At 33.4% G+C, this 27,789-nt stretch overlaps 1 protein-coding gene across 2 annotated transcripts in view; it reads right to left on the bottom strand.

The window, feature by feature from the left end:
* Positions 1-2,564: 2,564 nt before the first annotated feature.
* Positions 2,565-27,789, bottom strand: part of LOC128213461 (uncharacterized) — a 58,801-nt gene continuing 33,576 nt past the window's right edge. For both annotated transcript variants that reach the window (XM_052919172.1, XM_052919171.1), the window contains exons 11-22: positions 27,148-27,235; positions 25,703-25,776; positions 24,320-24,577; positions 22,574-22,728; positions 21,224-21,359; positions 19,944-20,081; positions 18,415-18,588; positions 16,266-16,400; positions 15,389-15,517; positions 12,681-12,838; positions 11,083-11,218; positions 2,565-10,207 (exon numbers count right to left, since the gene is read on the bottom strand). In XM_052919172.1, coding sequence (XP_052775132.1) covers positions 10,133-10,207; positions 11,083-11,218; positions 12,681-12,838; positions 15,389-15,517; positions 16,266-16,400; positions 18,415-18,588; positions 19,944-20,081; positions 21,224-21,359; positions 22,574-22,728; positions 24,320-24,577; positions 25,703-25,776; positions 27,148-27,235 — 1,656 coding nt within the window. In that variant the 3' untranslated portion in view covers positions 2,565-10,132. The remainder of the gene's footprint in view (positions 10,208-11,082; positions 11,219-12,680; positions 12,839-15,388; positions 15,518-16,265; positions 16,401-18,414; positions 18,589-19,943; positions 20,082-21,223; positions 21,360-22,573; positions 22,729-24,319; positions 24,578-25,702; positions 25,777-27,147; positions 27,236-27,789) is intronic.

Here is a 27,789-nt window from a genome sequence, read left to right as displayed (position 1 = left end):
CAAGTAAGTTCAAAGGAGAAGATTTTTGAAGTTTTCACTAAAAACATATAGAGAAAACCCATGACTCCCCGGGGCGGGGCCAATTTTGACCCCAAGGCCATAATTTGAACAATCTTTGTAAAGGTCCACTAGACGATGAATCATGCCAAATATCTAAGCTCTATTCCAAGTAAGTTCAGAGGGGAAGATTTTTTTAAGTTTTAACTATAAACATATAGAGAATACCCATGACCCCCCCGGGGCGGGGCCAATTTTGACCCCAGGGCCATAATTTGAACAAACTTTGTAGATGTCCACTAGACGATGAATCATGCCAAATATCTAAGCTCTAGTCAAAGTAAGTTCAGAGGAGAAGATTTTGAAGTTTTAACTATAAACATATAGAGAATACGCATGGCCCCCCCCCGGGGCGGGGCCAATTTTGAACCCAGGGCCATAATTTGAACAAACTTTGTAGAGGTCCACTAGACGATGAATCATGCCAAATATCTAAGCTCTAGGCCAAGTAAGTTCAGAGGAGAAGATTTTTTAAGTTTTCACTATAAACATATAAAGAAAACCCATGACCCCCCGGGGCGGGGCCAATTTTGACCCAAGGGCAATAATTTGAACAAACTTTGTAGAGTTCCACTAGACGATGAATCATGCCAAATATCTAAGCACTAGGCCAAGTAAGTTCAGAGGAGAAGATTTTTTAAGTTTTCACTATAAACATACAAGGTTTTTCTAATAATTGACCTAGTGACCTAGTTATTGACTGCGGATGACCCAATATCGAACTTGACCTAGATTTTATAGAGATGATTATTCTGACCAACTTGCATTGAGATTAGGCTAAAATTGTGACCTCTATTGTGTTCACAAGGTTTTTGTTCTAATTGACCTAGTGACCTAGTTGTTGACCGCGGATGACCCAATATCGAACTTGACCTACATTTTATAGAGATGATCATTCTGACCAAGTTGCATTGAGATTAGGCTAAAATTGTGACCTCTATTGTGTTCACAAGGTTTTTCTTCTAATTGACCTAGTGACCTAGTTTTTGACCTGGGTTGACCCAATATGGAACTTGACCTAGCTTATGTTAAGATGATCATTCTGACCAAGTTTCATTAAGATAAGGCTAAAATTGTGACCTCTATTTTGTTCACAAGGTTTTTCTAATAATTGACCTAGTGACCTAGTTATTGACTGCGTATGACCCAATATCGAACTTGACCCAGATTTTATAGAGATGATCATTCTGACCAAGTTGCATTAAGATTAGCCTAAAATTGTGACCTCTATTGTGTTCACAAGGTTTTTGTACTAATTGACCTAGTGACCTAGTTATTGACCGCGGATGACCCAATATCGAACTTGACCTAGATTTTATAGAGATGATCATTCTGACCAAGTTGCATTGAGATTAGGCTAAAATTGTGACCTCTATTGTGTTCACAAGGTTTTTGTACTAATTGACCTAGTGACCTAGTTATTGACCGTGAATGACCCAATATCAAACTTGACCTACATTTTACAGCGATGATCATTCTGACCAATTTGCATTGAGATTAGGCTAAAATTGTGACCTCTATTGTGTTCACAAGGTTTTTCTACTAATTGACCTAGTGACCTAGTTATTGACCGCGGATGACCCAATATCGAACTTGACCTAGATTTTGTAGAGATGATCATTCTGACCAAGTTGCATTGAGATTAGGCTAAAATTGTGACCTCTAATGTGTTCACAAGGTATTTCTACTAATTGACCTACTGACCTAGTTTTTGACCCCAGATGACCCAATATCGAACTTGACCTAGATTTCATAGAGATGATCAGTCTGACCAAGTTTCATAAAGATTAGGTCAAAATTGTGACCTCTGTTGTGTTCACAAGGTTTTTCTAATAATTGACCTAGTGACCTAGTTATTGACTGCGGATGACCCAATATCGAACTTGACCTAGATTTTATAGAGATGATTATTCCGACCAAGTTGCATTGAGATTAGGCTAAAATTGTGACCTCTATTGTGTTCACAAGGTTTTTGTACTAATTGACCTAGTGACCTAGTTGTTGACCGCGGATGACCCAATATCAAACTTGACCTACATTTTATAGAGATGATCATTCTGACCAAGTTGCATTGAGATTAGGCTAAAATTGTGACCTCTATTGTGTTCACAAGGTTTTTCTACTAATTGACCTAGTGACCTAATTATTGACCGCGGATGACCCAATATCAAACATGACCTAGATTTTATAGAGATGACCATTCTGACCAAGTTGCATTGAGATTAGGCTAAAATTGTGACCTCTATTGTGTTCACAAGGTTTTTCTACTAATTGACCTAGTGACCTAGTTTTTGACCCCAGATGACCCAATATCGAACTTGACCTAGATTTTATAGAGATGATCAGTCTGACCAAGTTTCATAAAGATTAGGTCAAAATTGTGACCTCTATTGTGTTCACAAGCAATTGTGAACGGACGGACGGACGGACGGACGACGGACGAAGAGTGATCACAAAAGCTCACCTTGTCACTACGTGACAGGTGAGCTAAAAAAACAACAGCATAGGACAGTGTACATGTTTATTTACTATGACAGCATGTCAAATATAGAAAAAAAAGTAAAAGCACATAATAGAAAATCATTACATATTTACAACAGCAAAGTCAGCTTCCTGCTAAACAGCATAATCTTAACTGAAAAAAGGACATGGTCATTGAATTGGTGTTTGAAGGTTTATCTTAAAGGGACTGTACACCAGATTGGCACCAAAAGAAGTGTTTTTCTGTAACAAATCTCAGGACAATTATTTAATAAAATGCTTTACTCTTTGATATCATAATTTTTTTTTTTTACCAAAATGTAAAAAAAAAAAGAGTCGGAAACCAGTGTCGCCAAAATTGCAGTCCAGTGTTGTATCCAATAAGCTACAAAAGCTTACCCTAAATGGTTGGAATATTTAAGCTTTATACCTTACTTGGTAATATCACATGATAACATCAACTAGCCAATCACGCATAAGGAATTAATTCTACTAGGTAGACATACCATCTAATCTTTTTTAATGGATAAATACGAAAAAACTGTGAAAAAATAAATGAATTGTAAACTATGTGGTACTTCAGTAAGTTTCAATGCATTGTACACATCGATACCAAGTTTATGTCAGTTTTCGACAATTTTCTCTCTTTTTTTCGCTATTTCATCATACGGAGTACAGCCCCTTTAACATACAGCTCTCTTAAGGTTTGTAAGGATGGAAAAAAAGACAATAAAAACAATCCATTTAATAAAATAATCTGAACTTGACATTAACTTCATGTTAAAACATATGAAAGATTGTAGCTAGTTTAGGAGACAATGTGACTATATTTCATGATTTTTATGTAAAAATGGCAGCAATATAAAATGTAATAAGAAATTAAGAATAAAAAGAATACAGGTTTACAAAATTCTGCTTTCTAAGCACAACCTACAAGAACAATAATACAATAAACAATAGTAATACTATTTAAAATGTGTTAATTACTGGAAAGATTACACATAAATTTGTGACTATTATGCATGGTTATGTGTTTGGTAAGAGATTAAGGTAATCTGTGCAATGCAATTCTAATAAAATGTTGACAAAACTATATGCAATATTTCATGTATCACTAAATCATATTACAACCCCCCATATGACTATAACCTTCTTCTTTGTATGCATTTGTCTCTGCAAACAAAACACAAGTCAAAATCTTTCTTCAAGGGAAATATTTTTGGATGAAATTTTGTGTTATTCTTTTATTAAAGAGCCCTAAATTGCTAACCTGAGTGAAAAATTTAAGACTTTTTTTATGAGAATTAATGAGTTTATTGGTTTCTGGCGATGCACTAGAGATAAAACTAGGATCTTGTATTGTCAAATGTTGTAGATGTTAAGGTCATCTGAGCACAACATGGTTATTTGTTTTAAACACTGTACACATGGTACAAATTTCATTGCTATAGCTTCAAAAATAAGAATGTAGGTCAAAAGGTCACATTCAAGGCCATCCAAGCACAACAGTGATATTTGTTTTCAAAACTGTACACATGGTACAAATTTCATTGCTATAGCTTCAAAAATAAGAATGTACCGGTAGGTCAAAAGGTCACATTCAAGGCCATCCAATCACAACAGTGATATTTGTTTTCAAAACTGTACACATAGTACAAATTTTATTGCTGTAGCCTCATCTATAAAAAAATAGGCCTAAATGTTACAGAATAGGTTATCCAAGGACAACATTGATACTTCTTTAAAAAACTATACTTAAGGTCCAAATTTCATTGGACTTTAGCTTAAAAAAGCAGCAAGTAAATGTAGGTCAAAAGGTCACAGTCAAGGTCATCCAATCACAACATTGATATTTGTTTTCAAAACTGTACACATGAACCAATTTTATTTTTTTTAAAAACCCACTCTTTTAAATGCAACCCCTACAACATTTATGACTTTTGAATTTATAATTATTAGGTTATCAATTGTTTAGTACTGGTGTATTTATATGGTTACAATTTCTTTATTTCCATAGTAACAAGCAAGTTACAAGACCCACATTTTGTGTCTTGTTTACATATTTACATGTATCAGGATTAATACAATGATTTTCAAAACAAAAACTCATGTGACATGGGCTGCAAAATTTTTCGTTTTTGGATGCCTGGAGTTGAAGAGTACCATAGATCTAAGTCACTTTTTGAAGCTTTTGTAAGATACATTCCCAATCTGTTGAGATATCCTATATAGACATTTAACAGTATTCTTGAGCTCTTTTTTAGTTAGAAACATACGCAATCAGCTAAAAAAAACAAAAAACAAAAACATTATTTTTTTCCTATGGTTCATAAATAGGTATACAAATGGGGTCATCTTCATATCCTGGTTTGGCATTAGAAGATCTCGGATGTTTTCCGAAAAATGATGTTATAATTGTTATTAATCAGTTTAATTTTTATTGAAGAATAAATAGTATATCTAAAACCTTTCCATTGCCAGTAGAAGATCTTTGATGTTTTCTGAAAATGATGTCATAATTTGTAATTGTAATATGTATGTTTAAAAATATTTTGAAGAATTAACAGTATATTTAAAATCTTTTCATTGCCATAAAATAATATTTTTTAGCAGATATTGCCCCAATCTTTTTAAGCTTAGTAGGGTTAAGTAGCTAATTTCAATGAGCCGAAATACATTGTTAAAAATGATTTTCATAAATACAAAACTGTTAATTGTTATTGAAAGTCCAGAACCTCTCAGCGAAGTAAATATATCTTGAATATTAGACAAAAAAAAATAGTGAGCTTAGCATGATCCTGTTATAAAGGACTTCAGAAGTTTCGAGAGATTTGGGCCTGACTCTTTTATAACCATCTCCTCACTTGACGTTCCATGACGTCTGACATCGTTCCATTATGTCTGCCATACCTTGTATACCGATACACAATATGCTAAAAAATATGACAAAGGTGTAACTTTTACTGATTATATACAGAACCCCCCAAAAATACAATGTACTATAAATTTCTTTACAAAGCATAATCACTTAAAAAAATAAAGCAATTCATAATATACATATATTAGACATAGCTTATATACATACATAAATCTACTTTTATTTTCTAAGAGGTAAAAAGAAAACTTGGTCCATTACACAGATTTTGAGCAGGAAATATAGGAAATGAAATATAAGAGGAAATTTACAGAAACATGCAAAAAGTTACTTTTTAATAACCTTTATATAGGTAGTAGCAGGCTATGGGCAGCTGCTGGTATTGTTAACTGGCAAGGCAAAAATAACTAATTATAACTTTCTTAGTGTTGGTGTGAAAGTCTCTTGACTTGGGAAGCGCTGAATAATCAATTTCATCAACAAATTTATAATGACTTAATTGAAAGTTGGTGTATACATTGTTAAGCTTTCTTCGTGATTAAAGATGCATGCTTACAAATAATGCAGCACAATTTACACCATTGTTTTAATCCTCCAAAAAGGATGAATAAATATAAAAAAGAATGGTTCTTACGAAGGATACAGTGGTTAATTTGAGAAAAAGGTGCAGAAAACACGGTATTTCTACCATATGAGACAATAGTTAATCCTAAATCATTTAGGACTGACAAGTCATTTAAAGTTTGTGTGTATTCTGCCATTAAATACACACATACAATCTTGTTATCAGTAATAAAAAAATCCATAAATGCATTATTCAGCGATGAGTTAAAGGTTAATCACTCAAAATGTATGTGTGCTTTACATGTGTTTGTATTCATTTTAAATATGAGTGTCACTTTCAATCAAAATCTTATAAGTTATCCTACTGGCATGAATATGAGCGTTAACACTTATACATAAATAAACAATTCAATTCCCTTACACAGTATGATAGAGCAATTTAGGGCTATTCCATTTAAACATATAACCCCCGGGGGAAGGCACTTTTAAAATATACCACCCCCTACAGAAGCAAATTTACCCTACCATGGTCCAGATTAGCCAAAAAAGACACCCACCCATTTACTATTTAAATAATTGCCTTTCCCCTGCGGGTTATATGTTTTACTGGAATAGCCCTTATTGGAAATAAAAAAAAATGAAATGATGAAAAATTCAAACAAAGTACATTTGCAATTTCTCTGAATTGCAAAAATGTGACTACATGTACCACAAAAACAAATGATTTCAGAGAACTCGAAAAGTCAAAGTGTTACAACATATACATTTGAAATCTTACATGTGAACATCATTATCACCTAATACACTTCTTCCATCAAAATAAGGATCTAATCAGAAATATTATACATTGCACATATGGAATTTAAAAATACACACTAAAATAAATGAAAATCTATTTGTACATTATATCAGGTTTTGGGCCTATAAAATGTACAACAATTTATACAATCTAAGTATGCTGTACTTATTAAATTGGTACTGGATTAATAGGTTAAAATATTAAATTTCTGAAGTACATAATAGTTACAAAACATTCACTCGAGTTGTACTTAAAACATTTACAAGTTTAAAAATGCAATTCAAATATGGTATTTGTCCCAATAGACACACCCTTTCCCTAACAGAGGGGTCATTTTTTAGACCCATTGTTTTCCAAATTTGAAAGTAAAAGTTGGTTGTGTGTACCACACACTAGGGTATAGCTATTTAATAGTTGTCTTTGGCTGGTGCTGTGTCAACAAAATGGCAAAATATGATCCATTTGGGCTTGTTTGAAATGAAAATAGGAATTGTTTGGATCCTGGAATCTGCAAAAATGCCCAAGCACAAATTTATTTTTAGAATCTTGAGCATGACTTGTAAGTTAGTATCTGATACTATCAAGGTTATGTGTAAAATAATTTCCTTTTAAAGTCTCACAAATCATTAAAATGAGAAAATTACACAACTATATTAAAAAAAAAAAAATATTGAAAATTTCCCGTCGTTTATTAGGACATGTGTGTCTATTGTGATGAATATAGTACTTGATCTATTCTATAAACATGATGTGTCAATGCTTAAAAATTCTTCATATACACTTTAAAACTGATGTTAAATGAGTCTTTTTTTTAAAACAACAACAACAAAAATGTGTTTTTTCAAACTAAAACCACTTTAAAACATTTACAACAAAAAAACACTACTTAAGTAATTCTCAGGTATGGAATTCAATTTGTCAATGACTAAACAATTATACTAAAACTGTTCTCGTCATCTTTAAAAATGATTATCTATGCTAACATTGCTGTTTGAGCTAGAAACTCTATGCTAACATTGCTGTTTGAGCTAGAAACTCTATGCTAACATTGCTGTTTGAGCAAGAAGCCTTCTATATGCTACATTTTAATGTTCATGGAAAATACTGATAAAGGCTTTGGTGTACTAAGTTGAGTCATTAAAGCTGCACTCTCAGAGATTTACCATTTTTACAACTTTTCTATTTTTTGTGTTAGAAAGAGCAAATTTTTGCATAAATATCTGCAAACCAATGATATAAGTTTGCTGACAAAAAAATCAGATTATATATTTTCATATATCTGTTCGAAAATTAATGTTTTATGGCTTAAACTGTTAACGGTTTAAGAAAAATGCATAAAATTTCACTTTTTCAACTTAAATATAAAAATCTGCGATCTAATTTTTTGTCAGCAGTCTTATATAACTGGTTTACATGTATTCCGGCAAAAAATTGGCTTGTTCCAAGACAAAAAATAAAAAAGTTGTCAAAACTTCTGTGAGAGTGCAGCTTTAAAAGGTCAATGCATATTGCTGTGTTTGTCGAACAGTAAGATTGATTTTCAGAGTTTGATTTTTGATTTCTTTTGCAATCCATCTGATAGCAAAATAAAAACCTAGTGAAAGGTATAATTAAATGTAGCTTTCATTAATGACTAGAAATTGAAATCCCAAATGATTAAATCTGAAAAATTGGCCAACTATTTCCTAAAAAAAGGTAGGCAGTTTTCAGTATTTTAAGATTTATGGCAGATAAAAGTCAAATATAAAAAATTGTATTAGGCCTAAAAAAAAAATTGTTTGGTTAGGGTTACATCCTTTTCAAAAATAGGTAGGGTAGGTAGGCTTCTTTTTTTTTTTATTTTTTTTTTTTTTTATTAGGCTTTATATAAGAATATCATTTTCATCATTGGAGAATGGTGTTAAAGCAATCTTCTGTATAAGCAATTAAGATTTAAACTTCATATTGAAAAGCAATAAAAAAAAAACGAAAAAAAAAATATTTTTTTTTTTTTTTTTAGTTTTTCATTTTTTTTTCAAACTGACTATAAAAACGGTAGGGTCGGCGCCTATTCCGTAGGTAGGGTCGGGTAACCCGAACCAAATGTTTTTTTTTTTTAGGCCTTATGCATAAAAATCAGATATACACACAATAGCAAGTTTCGGTATTTGGTGTTTTAAGTCATTTGACACAATCACTTTTTTTTCAAAAAGTGAAAAATAGACGCAAAAGTAAGCATGACCACATTGGTATGCTGTTTTTTCACACTCCTTGTGTCAAGAAAACCGGATATTAAAATTGCACAGAAATAATGTGAAACTTAATTTGTGTTTCCAAAAAATACAATACTTGCACCAAAATTTGTCCTAATATGAATCAGCAGTTTTATTTATATATATATATCATAACTATGGCACATTTAACATCAGATCCTGCAATTGCTAGCTACTAAGTACTTTCAGTCAAATGCAGTATTAAAGATGTATATAAATTAAAAAAAAAACACTGTTGGTATATTTTTCAAATTCTCTGAAAAGCACGGATTATATAAAATGAGCATGTAAACAGTTTCTCACTTAATATAATTAATTACTCTTGAAAAGCAATGCTTACACAAATTCAAAAATGCACTTAAAATGCTAAGCACAATAAAACTTAAAAATATTGTTGTTGTTTTTTCCAACTAATCTCCACTTGTTTGCATTCTTTGATTATTAAGGTGACAGTTGTTCAATTATGTTATTTTTGTATGCCTAGTGACCCCATGTAATTCTGGTATCATGTAAAAAGGTTTGAAGTACATACTGAGAACAATATTTTAAACACAATATTTCGACCTTCAAAATTCAGCCATTTTATGTTTAATTGAAATAAAGAACAAATATACAATCTGCAATAACTTTAGCTGTAATGTATTCTTGTCAATCTGTCTTATACACTTGTTAATCAGCAAGCGAAACTCTTCCAAATGATAACCCTTTTATTAGGGTGATTTGGGGATGTGTGAATGACAAACCAGGTTTGTGTATTACAATTTTTACTGACTTAGCGTTTTTGGACCAAAAATAAAAAAAAGGAACAAATTTCAGACCAATTTTTTTTAACCATTTTCTGTTACTGAAATCACACCGGTGTTATCAAAATCGGTCCAGAGCAACAAATTGTCCATATTAAGAAGCCCTTCCAGTATATATGGGGTCATTAGGCATACAAATTGAAGATTATCGCTGATGGCCGGCCCATGCACTGTCGATGGCTGCTAAAGGCCTGCCGATGGCATTTCAACAGTCCAATAAAATGACAAGCTAATTTGTCCATGGGATACCTTAAAATCCTAACACAAAGTTTTTTATTCATTTTGACCTGTCTTTAGGCTTTTACAATGCATTTGAGTATATCTGGGTAGAGTCAATATATTCTGCCACTGCTCTGTATACAAATTCAAACTGGTCCTGAAAAAAAAAATAAAAAAAAATACTATTATGAATTTATCTTTGGAAAGTTCATAGAAATCTGATGAATAAAATTTCCCATACATCTCCATGTATGAAATATCCAAACACAATGTTCAAATATCACCTCGCTAGATATCATCTGCGGTCGATTATTTCACTATTATAACCTTGTAGTTATAATCTGTTGTCGATTGTGACTCATCTGCAATAAACACTGAAATAATAATCTGTGGCCGACTCATCTGCAATAAACACTTAAATAATAATCTGTGGCCGATTGTTTTACTTACCTCGCTGGATATAATCTGCGGTCGATTATGTCTCATCTGCAGTTTACATTGTAATAATAATCTGTGGTCATTTATTTACTTACCTCGCTAGATATAATCTGCGGTCGATTATGTCTCATCTGCAGTTTACATTGTAATAATAATCTGTGGTCATTTATTTACTTACCTCGCTAGATATAATCTGCGGTCGATTATGTCTCATCTGCAGTTTACATTGTAATAATAATCTGTGGTCATTTATTTACTTACCTCGCTAGATATAATCTGTGGTCGATTATGCCTCATCTGCAGTTTACATTGTAATAATAATCTGTGGTCATTTATTTACTTACCTCGCTAGATATAATCTGCGGTCGATTATGCCTCATCTGCAGTATACACTTGAGAATTATCTGTAGCCATTTATTTTACTAACATCGCTAGATATAATCTGCGGTCAATTAGGTCTCATCTGCAGTTATACACTGGTGAATTATATGTAGCCGTTTATTTTACTTACTTCGCTAGATATAATCTGCAGCGAATAATGCCTAATCTGCAGAATACACTGTATAATTATCTATAGCTGTTTATTTCACTTACTTCGCTGGATATAATCTGCGGTCGATTATGTCTCATCTGCAGTATACACTGAGGAATGTTAACCTTCTGTTCAGACTGTAACCGCTCTAAAACGTCTGACAATACACAGTACAGCCCACTACGGTCAGCACCATTCCTGAAGGAAAGTTTTAATAATTGAGGTATCAAATTACATATTTATAATAATAATTCACAAAACCATTGATATTGTACCATGAATTTTCTCTTGTTATAAATTCAATAGGCCATGCGCTAAGTTCAGTTGTCTGGATAGCGCAGTGGTTAGTGCACTCGCATCTCACCTAGGCCACTCGGATTCAATTCCCAGCCTGGGTGCATGTTAATTTGGTTTATGGTCACCAAGTCGGACAAGTGGGTTACCTCCGGGTACTTCAGTTTCCCCCACAACACAAGACTACACTCTCGCACAACATCGTGCCAATGAGATTGATTAATATAACCTTGTAATAACTTGTTTTACAATCGTTGTAAATAAATAAGTTAAAACTAAGTTCGAACTCGGTTTAGTGGCTCTGTTCCCAAAAGGACAAAGATTAAAATGAATTGTTCTAAGAGTGACACTCTTATTCAAATTCATTACATACACATGTATAACAAACATATATTTTGAGTGATAAACCATTAACAAGATTGTAACCATGTATTTGATAGCTGAAAACGCAAAAATATATAAATGATTGGTGAGTGCTAAAAGATTTATTATGATCTACAATCATGTAATCAGGTAGGAATACCGTGTTTTCAACACCTTTGTTTCAAATTAAACTCAGTATCCTTCATAAGAATCATTGTTTTGGACATTTATCCATTCTTTGTGGTATATTAAAACAAGAGTATTAATTATAGTTAATGTTATTTGGGAGAAAGAGTGCATCTTTAAATTAATTGTTAAAATTCTTCCTTTTTTTCAACTAGTCACAAGGACTGTAAGAGGACTGATTCTTCTTGTTTTTCATGCTTGGCATGAGTGGCCTAAGAAATCCGGAACAAGTATTTAAATGTTTGCCAACGTCTTAACTAAATAACAATGAACGATTTTAAAGATGCACTCTTATTCCCTAATAAGATGTATCACAATTAATACATTTGTTTAATTTAGGGAAATGGATAAATAAATATCGATATCAATGGTTCTTACGTAGGATACCATGTTCAATTTGAAAGAAAGGTGCAGAATACAATGTTTTTTCTACCTTTAGGGACGATAGTTGATCACTGGTAATCTTTAAGTAGTTAAAGGTTTATCACTCAAAATAAATGTTTCTTATACAAAATGTATGTATTGATTTTAAATTGCTTCACTTTAAAATGGACCTTTTATTTTGTCTTCTCACAATCAACTACATTTCATTAGTTATAACAATATACCATGGTAACCTGGGGGATGCCAGCTGTCCACCCTCGCTAAAAATGAACTTCAGACATCCCCCGACACAAATATACCAAGAAACGCTCTGGACAAAAAATGCACACAAATACCTCTAGGGACTAGCCTAATAGCCATAATTCTTGATTCCTAATTGCCGAATAATAAATCAGTAAATTTTCAAGATTTAAAATACCACAAGTGTACATACATGCAATGCACAATAACTGATTCCTGTGGCGAGTCACGCGGGGCGTGAGCGACACGGCTAATCAGCGACGTCAGAGCTCTGGTTTCCAACGGGACTGGATCTTTGTCTGGCCAACCCTCGAACCGAAACAGTTTTACCGTCATCTTCGACTCGTGACTCTACAATTGGATAATCATTGTGTACAATATAATTAAAACTTGACTGACATAAAATTAAAATAATACAATTGATAGTTTTGACGTAGACTATCAAAGCATTTCATAAACAAATTGCTAAAGCTTTACTCTCACAGATTGACAGTTTTGACCTCTTTGAAGGTTTTCTCTCAGAGTCAGCTGATTTTGGTATCAATGCCTTTAATGCAGTCATATAACTCACAATAGAACAAATCTCATTTTTTTCTTAGTTAGTAAGGCTTTTAGCCCAAAACAACAATTTCCGAACGTAAATATGAAAAACTCCAATCTTATCTTTTATCAGCCGTCTTGTATCATTGTTTTGAAGACATTTACGCAAAAATTATGATATGAAAAAATACAGATGGCTGTCAAAGTGGTCAATCTGTGAGAGTGCAGCTTTAACAACTTGATTCATGTTCTCAAAATACAATTTTGAGCCTGTTTCAATACATTGTCGGATACCCCCAATACACTCCTACATTATGCTTCATTGTATGATGTATGAAGTGTAACAGAGAGGGCGAGAGTGGTCTAGTGGAAAACGTGTCTGCCTCTCATCCAAGAGGTTATGCGTTTGATCCCCATCAGAGGTACTTTCTCGTGGCCACCAAAATGGATACAGTACTGGTTTCTGCCCAGGAAACGGACTCGAGAGTGATTCTATAAGCTCAGTTTTTTGTCACAATCGAGCTAAAATAAATAAGTATATACTACCAAAAATGTACTATAGTAACCCATGATAGTTTCAAGAAAGATTTTAGTTGAAATTGAATTTAACTTCCAGGTGATCTTTTTCGCTATTGCGCTACATTTTTGTGTTAATTATACTGAATTTTAGCAATTATTAAAAATGTGTTGCTAGTTTCATTTTAATCCCTTTAGTACTTTCCAAGGTATAGCCTCGACAAAAACCCATTATGAAAAAATGGTTAAGGGGAGATAACTTATAGTATATAAGCATGGTAGGATTACAATTCTTGTGCATTGCACTTCCTCTCATTGCCATCTATCTATATACCAAGTTTCAATACCATCAGTAGTTTTGAAGATAGTCTATGAACAGTAAAACTAATTCAGGGGAGATAACTGAATAAAATATTCATGATTGGATTATTGTTCTTGGGCACTGCACTTCTCTCATTGCCATCTATCTATATACCAAGTTTTATTTCAATCCCAACAACTGTTTTGAAGTTATACTCCAGACAAGGATTTGATGGACAGACGAAAGGATGGACAGACAAAATGGTGACTATTATTATGCTCTTCCCTTCAGGAAATGTAATAAAGTCAGGAGAATGAAAAAATAATGCAAATCACTGCTGTCTGTGACATTCCTACTGATTTACAATTTTAAAAGTTAGACTGTAACAATCCTTTCATAAAAGCTGCACTCTCACAGACTGACCGCTTTGGCAACATTTTAATTTTTTGTCTTGAAATTAGCCAAATTTTGCGTAAATGTCTGAAAAGCAGGATCAGTGTGTGTATACCACATGATAAATTACGTCATATATCCAACATATGAAGGCAGCAATTTGCTTAAAATGAAGACTTAAAACAAAGATAACGTTTCTTTTACTATTCAATTTAAATGAAACAAAGGGCAGTCTATGCCCCTTAAAGAGCCCCGCCCTCGTTTTATTACTGGAGTTTGAAAAGGTGATTAGTTTCATGTAACACTTCAACAAACCTTTTTACAATATAATGTTTTGACAGTGCTCCATCAGACAGGCCGTTTTGTTGAAAGGTTTGTCGAGGTGTTTTAAGAAACTAAACTCTCAATCAAACTCTGTTAAAAGACCGAAGCGGGGCTCCGTAAGCGGTATAGACTGCCCTAGGTTTCATTTAAAAATGGTGAAGAAATAGTGAAGTTATCTTTGTTTAAAGTCCTCGTTTGAAGCAAAATGTTGCCCTCCAACGTAGCAGTTATGACACAATTTATCACGTTGTATACACACACTGAGAATATCAGTCTGCTGATAAAAGATCAGATCCGAATGGAAATTTCAGCCATTTTCCAATTAATTGAGATCTGTTCTATTGAGTATTATCCTATATGACTAATTTGAAAACACTGATGCCAAAATCAGCTGATTCTGAGGCAAAAAAAGAAAATGTCGTCAAATTGGTCAATCTGTGAGAGTCCAGCTTTCAGTGATTTTTTTGGAATTATTTTTACCGCCTGTGCCATGCAAATTGGGGAAAAAAAGTTGACTTTGGGAAAAATACAAAATCAGGCCAAAATAGCTAATATAATGGCAAGTATTCATTTTTTATCTTTTTTATGCATAAATTATGCTGTGAAAGACTAAGTCTTGTCAGGATTTTGTTTATATTTCAAGAATTTCATAGCTTTTTTTATTCATAAACTTAATCTGCGTTTATCAAATTGGGAAAAAATGATAAAATTTTGGGGAAAATGGACAGTTTTTCACAGGGGAAAAAGCCTTTAGATGGCAGTAAATTGCACCATTAAAAATCACTGGCTTTAAATGAGATCCCACACTTAATCAAAAGCAGACTTACCAAGGACTTGTAGGTAAGGTGTATATTCATGATAGAGAGAAAGTCATCATCGTTATTTTCACAGCTGAGCAGCTCCACATGGAAGGGTCCGTATACACTGTCATCCAATGGCCAATACTCTCCGATGGTCTGAAATATTGCTTCTTAATAATGCGAGTGTTTCATTAGGCCAAACAAATATGGTTGGGTAGGGGTTACATCCTTTTCAAAAACAATAAGGGTAGGTTGGCGTATGTTTTTATTTTTTATTTTTATTAGGCTTTATATAAGAACATAACTGTCATCATTGGAGAAAGGTGTTAAGGTTATCTTCTGTATAAAGCTTTAAAGATTTTACGCTACATATTTAAACACACACTTAAAAATGTTTTTGTTTTTTTACCAACTGACTTTAAAAAACGGTAAGGTGGGCGCCTATTTCGTAGGTAGGGTCGGTGCCTACATTTGTATTTCTTTGGTAGGGTCGGGTAACCCTAACCAAATGCTGTTTTTTTACCCTTACCTTGTTATTTTAGAATTCAAGGACAAAAAATTGGCGTTACAATATCATGATACTGTTTCATTGATGAAGACTTAATAATGGTATAAAGCTATAATGAAAAGATATATCAAAACACAGAACAGTCAAACCCGTTCGCTTGATATTCCAGGGACCAGCCAAAATACTTTGAGCCTTGCCAATAACGAATTAAGTGGGAATGCTAATAAAGAGTAAAACAAAATCGGTCCTTTGCATCCAGTTTGAGCCAATGAGGAAATCGAGCCAAGCAATATCGAGCCAACTGGTTTCGACTGTTAAACGATTATGTATCACAATTTAACATCTTCCCAACCTTGCGATGTCACAAGCAAGCAAACAATACTATGTACCTCTTACCTCGTCATCATCGTCGACGTTGTTCATCATGACAACATTCCTGATGTGTTGGTCATACACGAGACGCCAGAAATCCGTTACGGTGTGAGGTAAGGGCATCTGGGTCAGCAGGAAGCCCTTCTTGTTTAAAGATGTCTATGAAATAGATGGGAAATCATTTAATATTAATCAATTGGCTAGGCTTTACTCATTTACTACTCCAAGCTTCTTACACTCTCCTCCCATAAAATCTAAGCCAACTCCATAACAAAAGTCAACAGCCTCATGGCTGAAACTAAGCCATGCTTGTATTCGAAATTGATTGAAAGAATCTCTTCCTAAAACTGTTAATGCGTTAGATCAATACTTTATCTTAGGGTGAGAGTGGTCTAGTGGTTTAGGTGTCCGCATCTCACCCAAGAGGTTCTTGGTTCAATCCTCAAAAAGGACACAGTACCGGTATCTGCCCACGAAACGGACTCAAGAGTGATTCCATTATCTATCAGCTTTCTTCACAATCAAGCTAAATAAATTAGTATATAAAAATACATCTTCTAAAATGATAAAAAAAAAACAATACAACTATCAGAGAAAGAGACAAATGCCCCTCAAGTGCCTTTCTCGGCCAGTATTTAATATTGATCTTATCCTTATCCTTAGACATGCCTCAGTGATTCCATTCAGCCTATTGGTCAGCTAAATATACAGGCCAATGAAAACACTTTTGGGTAGTTTCTGATCTTAATTTTAAGTTCAATCTAAGTTGCTTATTGCATATGGCCCCAGTTCAATGGATCAAGCAATTACTAAAGCTAAATACTTCGAAATAACGATTATTCGAAATAAACATTGAGAGAAATAATCCGAAGTTCCACCAACGATTGTCTCCAAAATCCGGCGCATCCGAATTCTACTCTACCGGCGTCACAAAATATTTGTGTCGTGAAATTTCAAATGGCTGCATTATACCATTGTATTTTACACTATGTAAAGCCATGTTTAATATAATTCCGAAACATATATTGTTTTATTATTTTATTTACACAAATAATAATATAATAGTAACATTTATATTTAACAGAAACATATAATAGCACAAATTGAATAAAGCATCGATCAGTGTTGTTGTGGCAGACATTTCGAATGACGATTTTATCGAAAAAAACATCCGATATATACAAATAATATCACTCAACATTAATCACTCTATGTATTTGATAACGTAGTTTGCTCCATACACGTGCCAATTAACCCAAGGCATTCCTTAAACCGCGATAACTGCACCTTATTATAACGTTAATTGCTCTGTCACGCCTCTATCACGCCGATGTCAGCGTAGGTGTAAAAACATGAAGCGAGACCATGGTTAGTCTGCTTGCAGATTCGAAAATTACATCGACTATTTTTTGTGCACAGTTTCGAAGTCCAAATAAAGATTGATAAATACACGTGAAAAACGGATTTGGGACCGAATATTTAGTTCGAAAAATATATTTATTCGAAATAGTGAAGTTCGGCTCAAACATTAATTTTTACATTGAATAAAGAAGGAAAAAAATCGGGACCGAAAAAAAAGTTTGAAATACTGATTAATTCGATTCATCGGTGTTCGAAATAGCGGTGTTCTACTGTATACTGTATATGCAAATTTGCAGCATTCCATAATAGTAAGCCTGTGAGTCTGACCTTGATCTATGAGGTAAGGATGTGCATCTTGCATGCATCGCCTTTATGTACTGAACACAAGTTCCCATTTATTTTTAAATTGGATTAACACAAAGTTAAAAGTCAAGAAGTTCCATCAATATAACGCCTTTTAAGGGTTACTTTCTTTTGTTTTAAAGCTATATTTTTTGTGATGTTAATGTTTATGGAAATCATCTATTGAAATATCATTATTACGCTTACATCAAGTGAATAATAAAGGAATTAAAAGTATTGCGCCACAGCGCATGACTCATCTAGAATTTGGGGTGCCAGATAAGAAGTTTCCAGCATGGCTAAGTTCATCTGAAATGCCTTTCTGGTGTGTTAGAATCTATTTTCTGGAAAGATACCAATAATTGTGCCCTTTTTCAGAAGTTTCCAAAGAATGAGTGGGGTCCCAACATAAAACTTCCAGTTTTACATGTTCCATTTTTATACTGACCAGAAACTAACAAAACTCTACCGGTATGAACACAGCATTGATGTACTCATTTGAGCCTTTCACAGGAGTAGATAGGTAGGCTCGACTCATGTCCGGGGGCAGGATCGTCGGGTCACGGTTTTTGTGCACATTCTCATCACTCGATCCCACTTGAAAATTTCTGGCTTCGAGCACTGGGGACATCTCATTCATGGTCTGTGGGAAATATAGACCAGCCAAGTGAATCTCATGTGATATTAACATACACAGGTAGCTCCAACCAATCTTTGTGTAAATATCTAGAAACGAGTAATATAAGACAGATGACAAAATATTAGATCACAGTTTTGAATATTAAAGTTTGAAAATTGAAGTTTTTTAGCTAAAAGCATTGCTAATGCTGCTTTAAAAAAAAATAGTTTTTTAGCATGAAATATCAATTTTTGAACGAAAATATGAACATCTGCGATTTGATCTTTTGTCAGCAGTCTTACATCACTGGTTGTTAAATATTCATGCAAAATTTGGCTCATTTCAAGACAAAAAAAAAATAAGTTGTCAAAACAGTAAGAAAGTGCAGCTTTACCACACACAAAAATATTGTAATTGTACACCTTTTTTTAGGTGTTTTCAAACATAGAGGTCAACCACAATGTAAGTGGTGTCAACTTCAATGTAAGTGGCTTAATTTATTGCATGAGCATCATAATGCCAAGCACAAGAGAGGTATTGTAAATCAATTTCAAGGACCTATGCTTTTGATTTAAGGAAACACTTAATAAAAAGATCATTTTATGAAAGCTGCATTAACATTTTATATGTACAATAAAATACCAAGAAAACCTTTCGCTTAAAATGTTCTCAAAAATAAAAATTCATAAGAATTAATAATATAATTAAGCAAGATGAAAATATTTCGAATTTCTTCATGAAAATCATTCTATCGAATGGTGTTGCCAGTTTTGAGGGTAATACAACCAGTATGTATCTTCTTCTATAACATTTGTGCAACATAACCGGCACTGACATCATTTTGCACTACTTATATATCTCCAAATGTATTCATTCTTCAGTTTTGGTGGGGAATGCGTCACGTAATAAGGAGAATCTTCCATTTAAAGCTGCACTCTCAGAGATTGACTGTTTTGACATTTTTTAATTATTTTTTTTTGTTATTGTCTCAGAATCAGCTGATTTTGGCATCAATGCCTTCAATTTAGTTATATAAGATCAGCCATAATAGAACAGATCTCAATTGTTAGAAAAACATCAGAAAATTTCAATGTTAGTAACGCTTTTAGCCATAAAACATCAATTTTCGAGCACAAATATGAAAAACTGAGATCTTATCAATAGTCAGCAGTCTTCTATCACTGGTTTCCAGACATTTACTTAAAAATTGGCTCATTCCAAGACAAAAAATAAAAAAAAAGTTGTCGAAACAGTCCATCTGTGAGAGTGCAACTTTAATACAAATGGTATGGAACGGTAATATAGCTCCTCAAAGGTTTGCTTTATAATTATAAACATGCAGATTCAAACAAACATAGAAATAAACACTTTCACCATACATTGTATTGATGTCTCAGAAGTTCTCTGTCATTTTCCAGAAGAGTTGCGCAATAAGAAACAAACTGGTTCATGGTAACCTCGTGATCCTTCACAGTTAGTGCCTCAAGGATTGCGTTGTGCAGGAATTCATATTGTATCTGAAAACCAAAAAAAAACATATATTCTTCTTTTATTTAGTATCATGTAAGTCATTTTTCCCGCACTTTCCACAGACCAGTCAAAGTTGTTCCCGGAGTTAACCCACACAATTTCAACAGTTCATAAATCTAAATTGTTCTGAGCCCTCTATATAGGCATTGTTAGTTTTAACATAAGTATCATGTACATTCTCGAAAGGTTTCCAAATTATGGCCATCATCAACCGTTCATATACCCAATTTAGCTGAGCCCTCAATATGCGCTAAGTCTAAACAAAAAAATATGGTTTATATTAATGTTTATTATCGTCGATGGTTATAGACACAACTACAATGAAACAGGTAAGATAAAAAGAAACTCTTTGACACACATATTAAACCCACAAAAATATCAGCTCACTAAGCTACAAAACCAATCATGCATGTATGAAATCGTATACTTAAATATTCAAAGTATGGAACACTATTCCAGTCCTTATTCCGCAAACCTCAACATTAAATACTTTTAAAGCTTTATATAAAACATACCTTATTAAAGATCAATAATTGAATAATGAATATTCTTAGTTTTATTATAAATGTCTGTTGCATTATAAGAATTGCTGAATATGGTTTGCATATATGTGTAAGGATTGATGATTATTTTGATATAATAATTAAATCCTGTATTTGTATGATCTCTGTCTTGTCACAGTTGAACACCACATTGTAAACAAGATACTGATGTGCCTTAATGCGTTATATTCATAAAATATTTTTATTCAAGTTTTTATTATTATTGTTATTATTATTATTATCATTATTGTTATTATTATTATTATTATTATTATTATTATTATTATAAAAATAAAGTTATTATTATTATTTTATTATTATTATTATTATGATTATTATTATTAAATAAAGTTATTATGATTATTATTATAATAATAAAAATATTATTATTATTATTATTATTATTATTATTATTATTATTATTATTATTATTATAAATTAAAGTTTTTATTATTATTATTATTATTATTATTATTATTATTATTATTATTATTATTGTTATTATTATTATTATAAAAATAAAGTTATTATTATTATTATTTTCTTATTATTATAATTATTATTATTATTATTATTATTATACATACATCCGTTTGCACAAAGTTTGCCCTCTGGTAGCGCATGTCTGTGACAGTGCGGAACACATCGATGTCGGGCTCTTCCTTGGCTTGCTGTATCAGAAAGTCGAGGGCAATAAATGTCCCCGTCCTCCCTATACCAGCACTGAAAGTACAAAGGCGTCCAGTTTAATTACCCACACAAGTCAAACAGCCATATTCATACTTCATAGTGTTGCTACAAACAGTGATGTTGAACTTCCTTATTACCATAATTTTACACTACATATACATGTATTAGTTTGTTTTCATTCAAATAAATACTTTGATTATGATAATTCATGAAAAAATCTACAGTGATTTCTTTACCAATATTTTTATGAAAACCAGATACATGTAATAAAGTAAAGGTAGTCTGTAAATGTTAGAAGTAGGTAATTGTTCCATTAAAGACACCAGATGACATAAAATTGATATTGTTGTGTACAATGAATTAAATTTTACTTACTGATGTATCACATAACTTACGACTCATGTAGTTTTTACGTGATTTTCAATTCCAATTACTGACTTTGTCTACCACGTAAATGTAAGTAAATTTGAAAACAACTTCAGTATATGTTTCTGTACTAATCACGTGACTTTCGCATGCTAAATATACACTCTATACACTGGGAAATCATAATGCGTCTTTTTAAACCAGTCAACACAGCTGTGACAGCGACAAAATATTCTTTTAATCATGGAAAAAGATGAATTTTCAGCCTCATACTAGATCATATTGATAATTCTAGGCTTGTTTTTGAGGAAATACTGTATTTGCTGATTTTTGGATCATCTGGTGTCTAGTCCCTTTAAAGCAGTGTCAATAGAAGCGCACAGGCCATGATGACAATTGGATCAACAAGTTAGTATGGTCAGTTGTCAGGCGAATATCAAATACAGTAGTTCATTACCCCTAACACCCATTACCCCCCTCGCCATTGATCACCTTAACCTCTGTCTCTGAAAGTCAGTTTGTCCTCCAATTTGTAAATAATAGATTGTAACCTTAAACACAAATGTAATGGTAGAACATAACCTTGACCTGCAGAGTACAACATGACATAACCCTCAACCCCCTTGCTATTGATCACATTAACCTCCATGTCTCTGAAAGTCAGTTTGGCCTCCAATTTGTGAATAGTACATTGTAACCTTAAACATAAATGTAATGGTAGAACATAACCTTGACCTGCAGAGTACAACATGCCATAACCCTCAACCTCCTCACCATTGATCACATTAACTTATACATCTCTGAAAGTCAGTTTGGCCTCCAATGTGTAAATAGTAGATTGTAACCTTAAACACCAATGGAATAGTAGAACATAACCATACCTGCAGTGTACTAGAATGGGCCCACCATGGATCACTTTTCCCTCCATAACCTTATCTTTGAAGGTCAGTATGACCCCAGGGTTGTCGGGAACATTCCTGTCTGGCCATGAGGTGTAGTGGTACATCGTGAAGTCCTTCACTTCTTTGGTTGACATCTGAGAAATAAAAGTTATCTATTACATTTGTGACTTTGTAAGTTCAAGCTTTAATATGGGCTTTTGAATGTTTGCATTAATTGACCAGTTGCCAGTTGTCAAAAGGCCAGTTCCAATATCTATCAGCCTATTAAGAACTCCTTGGCCATTTTAAAGAGTAAATAATTAAGATTCCCAAGTTTGAAATAACTACGCGATCTACTTGCAGCATAGTTAAATGTTAAGATATTTCACATTTTAAACTGCAGTTATACAGTTTTTGATGGAAAATGGCCGGTGTTCCAAATGCCATCAGCCTAAGTTAATCAAGGGACAAAACTCAACCATTCTCTAAGCCGGAGAATTATAATGTGATCTGCAAAAAAACAAAGGCTATAAATATATTGTGACTTTTTAGCCTATAGCTGACCCTGTCTCCATATGCAAACGGTACAGGAATTTCAGAAATATCAGTCATATTGGTAAGTATACTTTAACCAACACAATCACGATCCTGTTAAATTTCATCAAAATCCTTCTAGCATTTTTGGAGATTTCTTGCTGACTAACTTTGAGATGAAAAAAACCAATATGGCCGCCAGTCAGGCATCTTGAATTAAATTGGAAAACCTGTTATGTAAGACACATCTACCCATAATGTTGTCACAGGTAGGAAGAGATCCATGCAATGGTGCTCTGGAGATTACATGCAGACAGGACTCACAATGTGTGTTATATGTAAAACAACAGGAAAACATAACTTTGTAAAAAGAAATACCTAAGCAGAACATGCTGGTGTCTATGCACAACCAGGCTTGTTAATTTTCATTGTTGTGAAATTTCAACACCAGTGTGTGTATACCATGTGATAAATTACCACATAAATGCTACTCTGGAATGCAATATTTTGCTTCGTATGAAGACTTTAGAGTTTAAACAAAGATAACTCTCCTTTTATTCACCTTTTTAAATGAAACAAAAAACAGTCTATGCCACTTAAAGAGCCACACCTTCGTTTCATTACTGGAGTTTGATTAGGTGATTAGTTTCCTCAAACACTTCGGCAAACATGTTTCAAAAATAATGTTTTGACAGTGTTCCATCAGGCAGCAGTTTTGTGAAAAGGTTTCTCAAAGTGTTTTAAGAAACTAAACTCTCAATCAAACTATGGTAAAAGACCAAAAGCGTGGCCCGGTAAACGCCATAGACTGTGCTATGTTTCTTTTAAAATGATGAAGAAATAGTAAAGTTATCTTTGTTTAAAGTCTTCATGTTGCCTTTCGATTTAGCATTTATGATGTAATTTATCGCGTGGTGTACACACACTGAACACGATCGATCCAGAAAAGTTTGGAGAATATGGGCAGGCAAACCCTGTTACAACATACATTTGTACACAGACAACCAGACAGACAGACAACTAAACAGACACACAGAGGGAAAGAACAACATCAAAGTGTCTCGTACCCTCTAAGGTGGGGGTGGGTGGGGGAGACATAATCATTAATCAACTAATATATAATAAAGGGGTAAAAACATTGACATTGTCAGTGAAATACTTGTAGAGTTTACCAGTAAACAAACATCAAGATCGACCCAACAAACCACTCACAAGTGTAGCCTCCAAGTTTCTGATTGTGTAGTTTGGAAGACATGTTTCGGTAACCATGGTAACCTCATAATTTCCATACACCTCCGGTTTATCTGTGTCAGGCCAGTATTTTACGCACTTCATCTTACATTCTTCGAACAGGTTGGTAAGCATGACGATCTTATCGCATCCTTGCTGCCAGATCATGCGCCAGAAATCAGCCAGTGTGGTATCGGTCGGACCCTGTGCAGCGATAAATGCCTGTGGCTTTTTGTAACCCTGTGAAAGATAAGAATTTAATTTTAAAGCTGCATTCTCACAGATTAACAGTTGTAACATTTTTTTAGTTTTTGTCTCGGAATCAGCCAATTTTGGCATCTATGCCTTCAATTCAGTCATATAGGATAACTCACAATAAAACATATCAATTGTTTGGAAAACTGCTGAAAATTTCATTTTTTCTTAAAGCATTAGCAATAAAGCATTGCTCTTCAATCATAAATATGAAACACTGTGATCTAATCTTTTATCAGCAGTCTTGCCTCACTGGTTTCCAAATATTAACACAAATAATGGCTCATTCCAAGTAAAAAAATAAAAAAAGTTGTCAAAATGGATCTGTGAGAGTGCAGCTTTAATACATTGCCATTCAAATGTACATTGGTTAAATAATGTCAGTGTTTAACATTCAAAATCATTCAGGTGTGAAATTAACCTGTATGCTGATGTTTAAATGATGGGGTCACAATAGTTGTAGCCCGGAATTATAGCCATTCTGGTTTTTCCGACCTAATCCTCCGGTACAAACAAAATTAAACCGTTGTAATATACACATGTTATTTAGAAAACAATAGAGTCACTGGACTGTTACATGAATTTCAATAGCTTGAAATTCACCTTTTATTTGTACCGGCATGGGAAAACCCAGTTATGTTAATTCCGGGCTATATGTATTTTAAGCTTTGTAAAATGGGTAAAAATAAATGAATTGCAAAATAGGACCTTGTGTAGTGAAAATAATCTAAAGCTAGCATATGAACGCTGTTTTTAAACATTCCTACAGTGTAGGTGAAAAAATGGTATGAAATGTTCTTTCCTAAATAAATTGTCCTACAATCAGTCACACATCTATTGTCAAAATAAGTTTAATTCAATATATTTTGAAACATTAATGCAGTTTTCTGAGCCTGAGTCGAAAAACTTAGACTCAATACCTTAGTGAATACGTCCCCTGGTTTCTGCCCACAAAAACAGACTCTAGAATGATTCACTTTCAACTGTCCAGTGTCACAATCAATCTTATATAAAAAAATCAAAAAAATTAAAATAATCTGGGTATACAGCTACGAAAATGTCACATAAAATCAGCAGGCTGTGTCTAAACATTGAAGCTGAAATGCTTACATTCATGTACGATGCATTTATGAAATCGCCACGTTGGTCGCCGTCTGACTCAAGACGAACCCTGGTATCGTCATCTACAATGTAAGGATAAACTTGCAAAACCTACATTTATCATTGGACAAATCTTGATGTGTTATTTTTGCAAAATAATGTATTCATGTAAGTATTCAAGTCAGAGTTACAGTGTTCATACAGCCAGACTGGCAAAAAATCAAGGACTTTTCAAGGATATTTCAAGGACCTTTATTTAATTTTCAAGGGATAACTGGTGATTCTGGTAGGCAGATTTATCTTGTTTTTCCAACAATGTGTCGATTTCAGGGTTGACCCGCCCAATGAACTGATGTCAATAAAAACATTTATGTAATGCTTACGCATAGTTTTATGTTTATTTTTTTTAGGTCAACCAGAAAGAGAATAGAAGAGAGCTACAAGTGAAGCGTTCATTAAGTTCAAACTTTTTTGTAAAGATGGACGTTTTATTACAGACCCTTCATTTGGAGCAGAACCAAAAAAAATAAAGGATATTTTTCCAAAAATACAAGCACTTTTCAAGGAGTTTTCAAGGCAAACTAAAAATTCTAGTATTTTTATGGATTTTTAGGCAAATTTAATGATTTTTCATCCAGCGGCCTAATTCAAGTACTTTTGAATTCTGTGCAAACCCTGGAGTAAAGGGACTTCTAAATATGAGAGTAAAATATATAAACAAATTTGAGGTACACTTGGCAAAATTTTTTGAGAAATGACAAGCCATCATTTATCCAGATGCACAATTCCAATCTGAACATGGGCTGTCACAGGAGTGACGAATACCCCCTTTGCCACCTGGACACAGGAATGGCAAAATATTTCTTTGAAAAGAGGCCATAACTCCCAGGTTATTGCACACTGCATTTCCACTTATCATGCTTAACCAAAATGTGTTTTTAAAATAAAATCCATTGAGTACTTTAGAAAAGCCCTGCTGAAAATAAAAAGTAACAAAGGGCAATAACTCTGTAGAAAGCTGAAATAGAGTTATTTTGCTTTTACACTGCGCTTTCTCTCATTGTGCTTTACCATCGTATGAAGTTTAATTTCATTCAATCCAGTAGTTTTCAAGTCATGTTCCGGATAAGAAAAAGTAACCAAGGGCAATTACTCTGTGATTAGCTAAATAGAGATATGGTTCACTGCACTTCCTCTCATTGTGCTTTACCATCCTATGAAATTGAATTAGTAAGTTTCAAGTTATGCTCCAGACAAGAAAAATTATAATGGACAAAAAACCCAACCGACCATCCAATCGACCAACCAACCCACAGGCCGACCACAGGGTGACTCCAATATTTCCCCTAAAAACTTCTTTATTCGGTGTATAATAATGTGAATCCTAGCAAATTACCTAGACATTTTTTCGATAAGAAGACAAACTAAAAATATAATACTTTTTTAACACGTACATGGATAGAGCATTTTGTACCGACATTTCCCCCTGTTGGCAGGCAATCCAGAGTCTTTGGCCTCCTTCAGAAGGCCAGATGGCAGTTTCTGGAAGATATAAAATGAGAGAGCTGAAGAATGTATGTTATAGTTAGATGACATGAAGTAACATTTTTATGATTAAGAATAGACAGAGTGAGTGAAGCAAATGAGCCCTTCTGAATCATTAAAATGTTATTTCAGGTCATCTAGCTGTCTCAGAATACTACCTCATTGGCTAACACATTGTCAACGCAAACTCTGACACAGCAGGTGTGTATCTGATGAGTGGCAGTAGGCGGACCTTTAACCTAGTGTTGGGAATCGGACAGAAAAATTACTATCGATAATCGGTTTATGAAACCGGTCAATGATCGATTATTAATCGATTTAACCATTATTTAATTATCTTTGGTCATCATAATTATTTAAGGCATTCATATACAAAACATGCACCAATTTTAAGCACCAACTGTCCCTTACAATATTGTTTGTGTACATTTCTTTGTATAAATTACATCATTTTTCAGAACGCAACTATCTTTTAGTGTTAACAAGTTACTATTACAGAACATGAGACCACAGGCTCCAATTTTTGTCTTACATTTAGTAGTGTAATACAT

This window comes from Mya arenaria, chromosome 13 (genome assembly GCF_026914265.1).
Source record: "Mya arenaria isolate MELC-2E11 chromosome 13, ASM2691426v1".
In the NCBI taxonomy this organism is placed as follows: domain Eukaryota; kingdom Metazoa; phylum Mollusca; class Bivalvia; order Myida; family Myidae; genus Mya; species Mya arenaria.
This window is presented reverse-complemented; position numbering and strand designations above follow the sequence as displayed.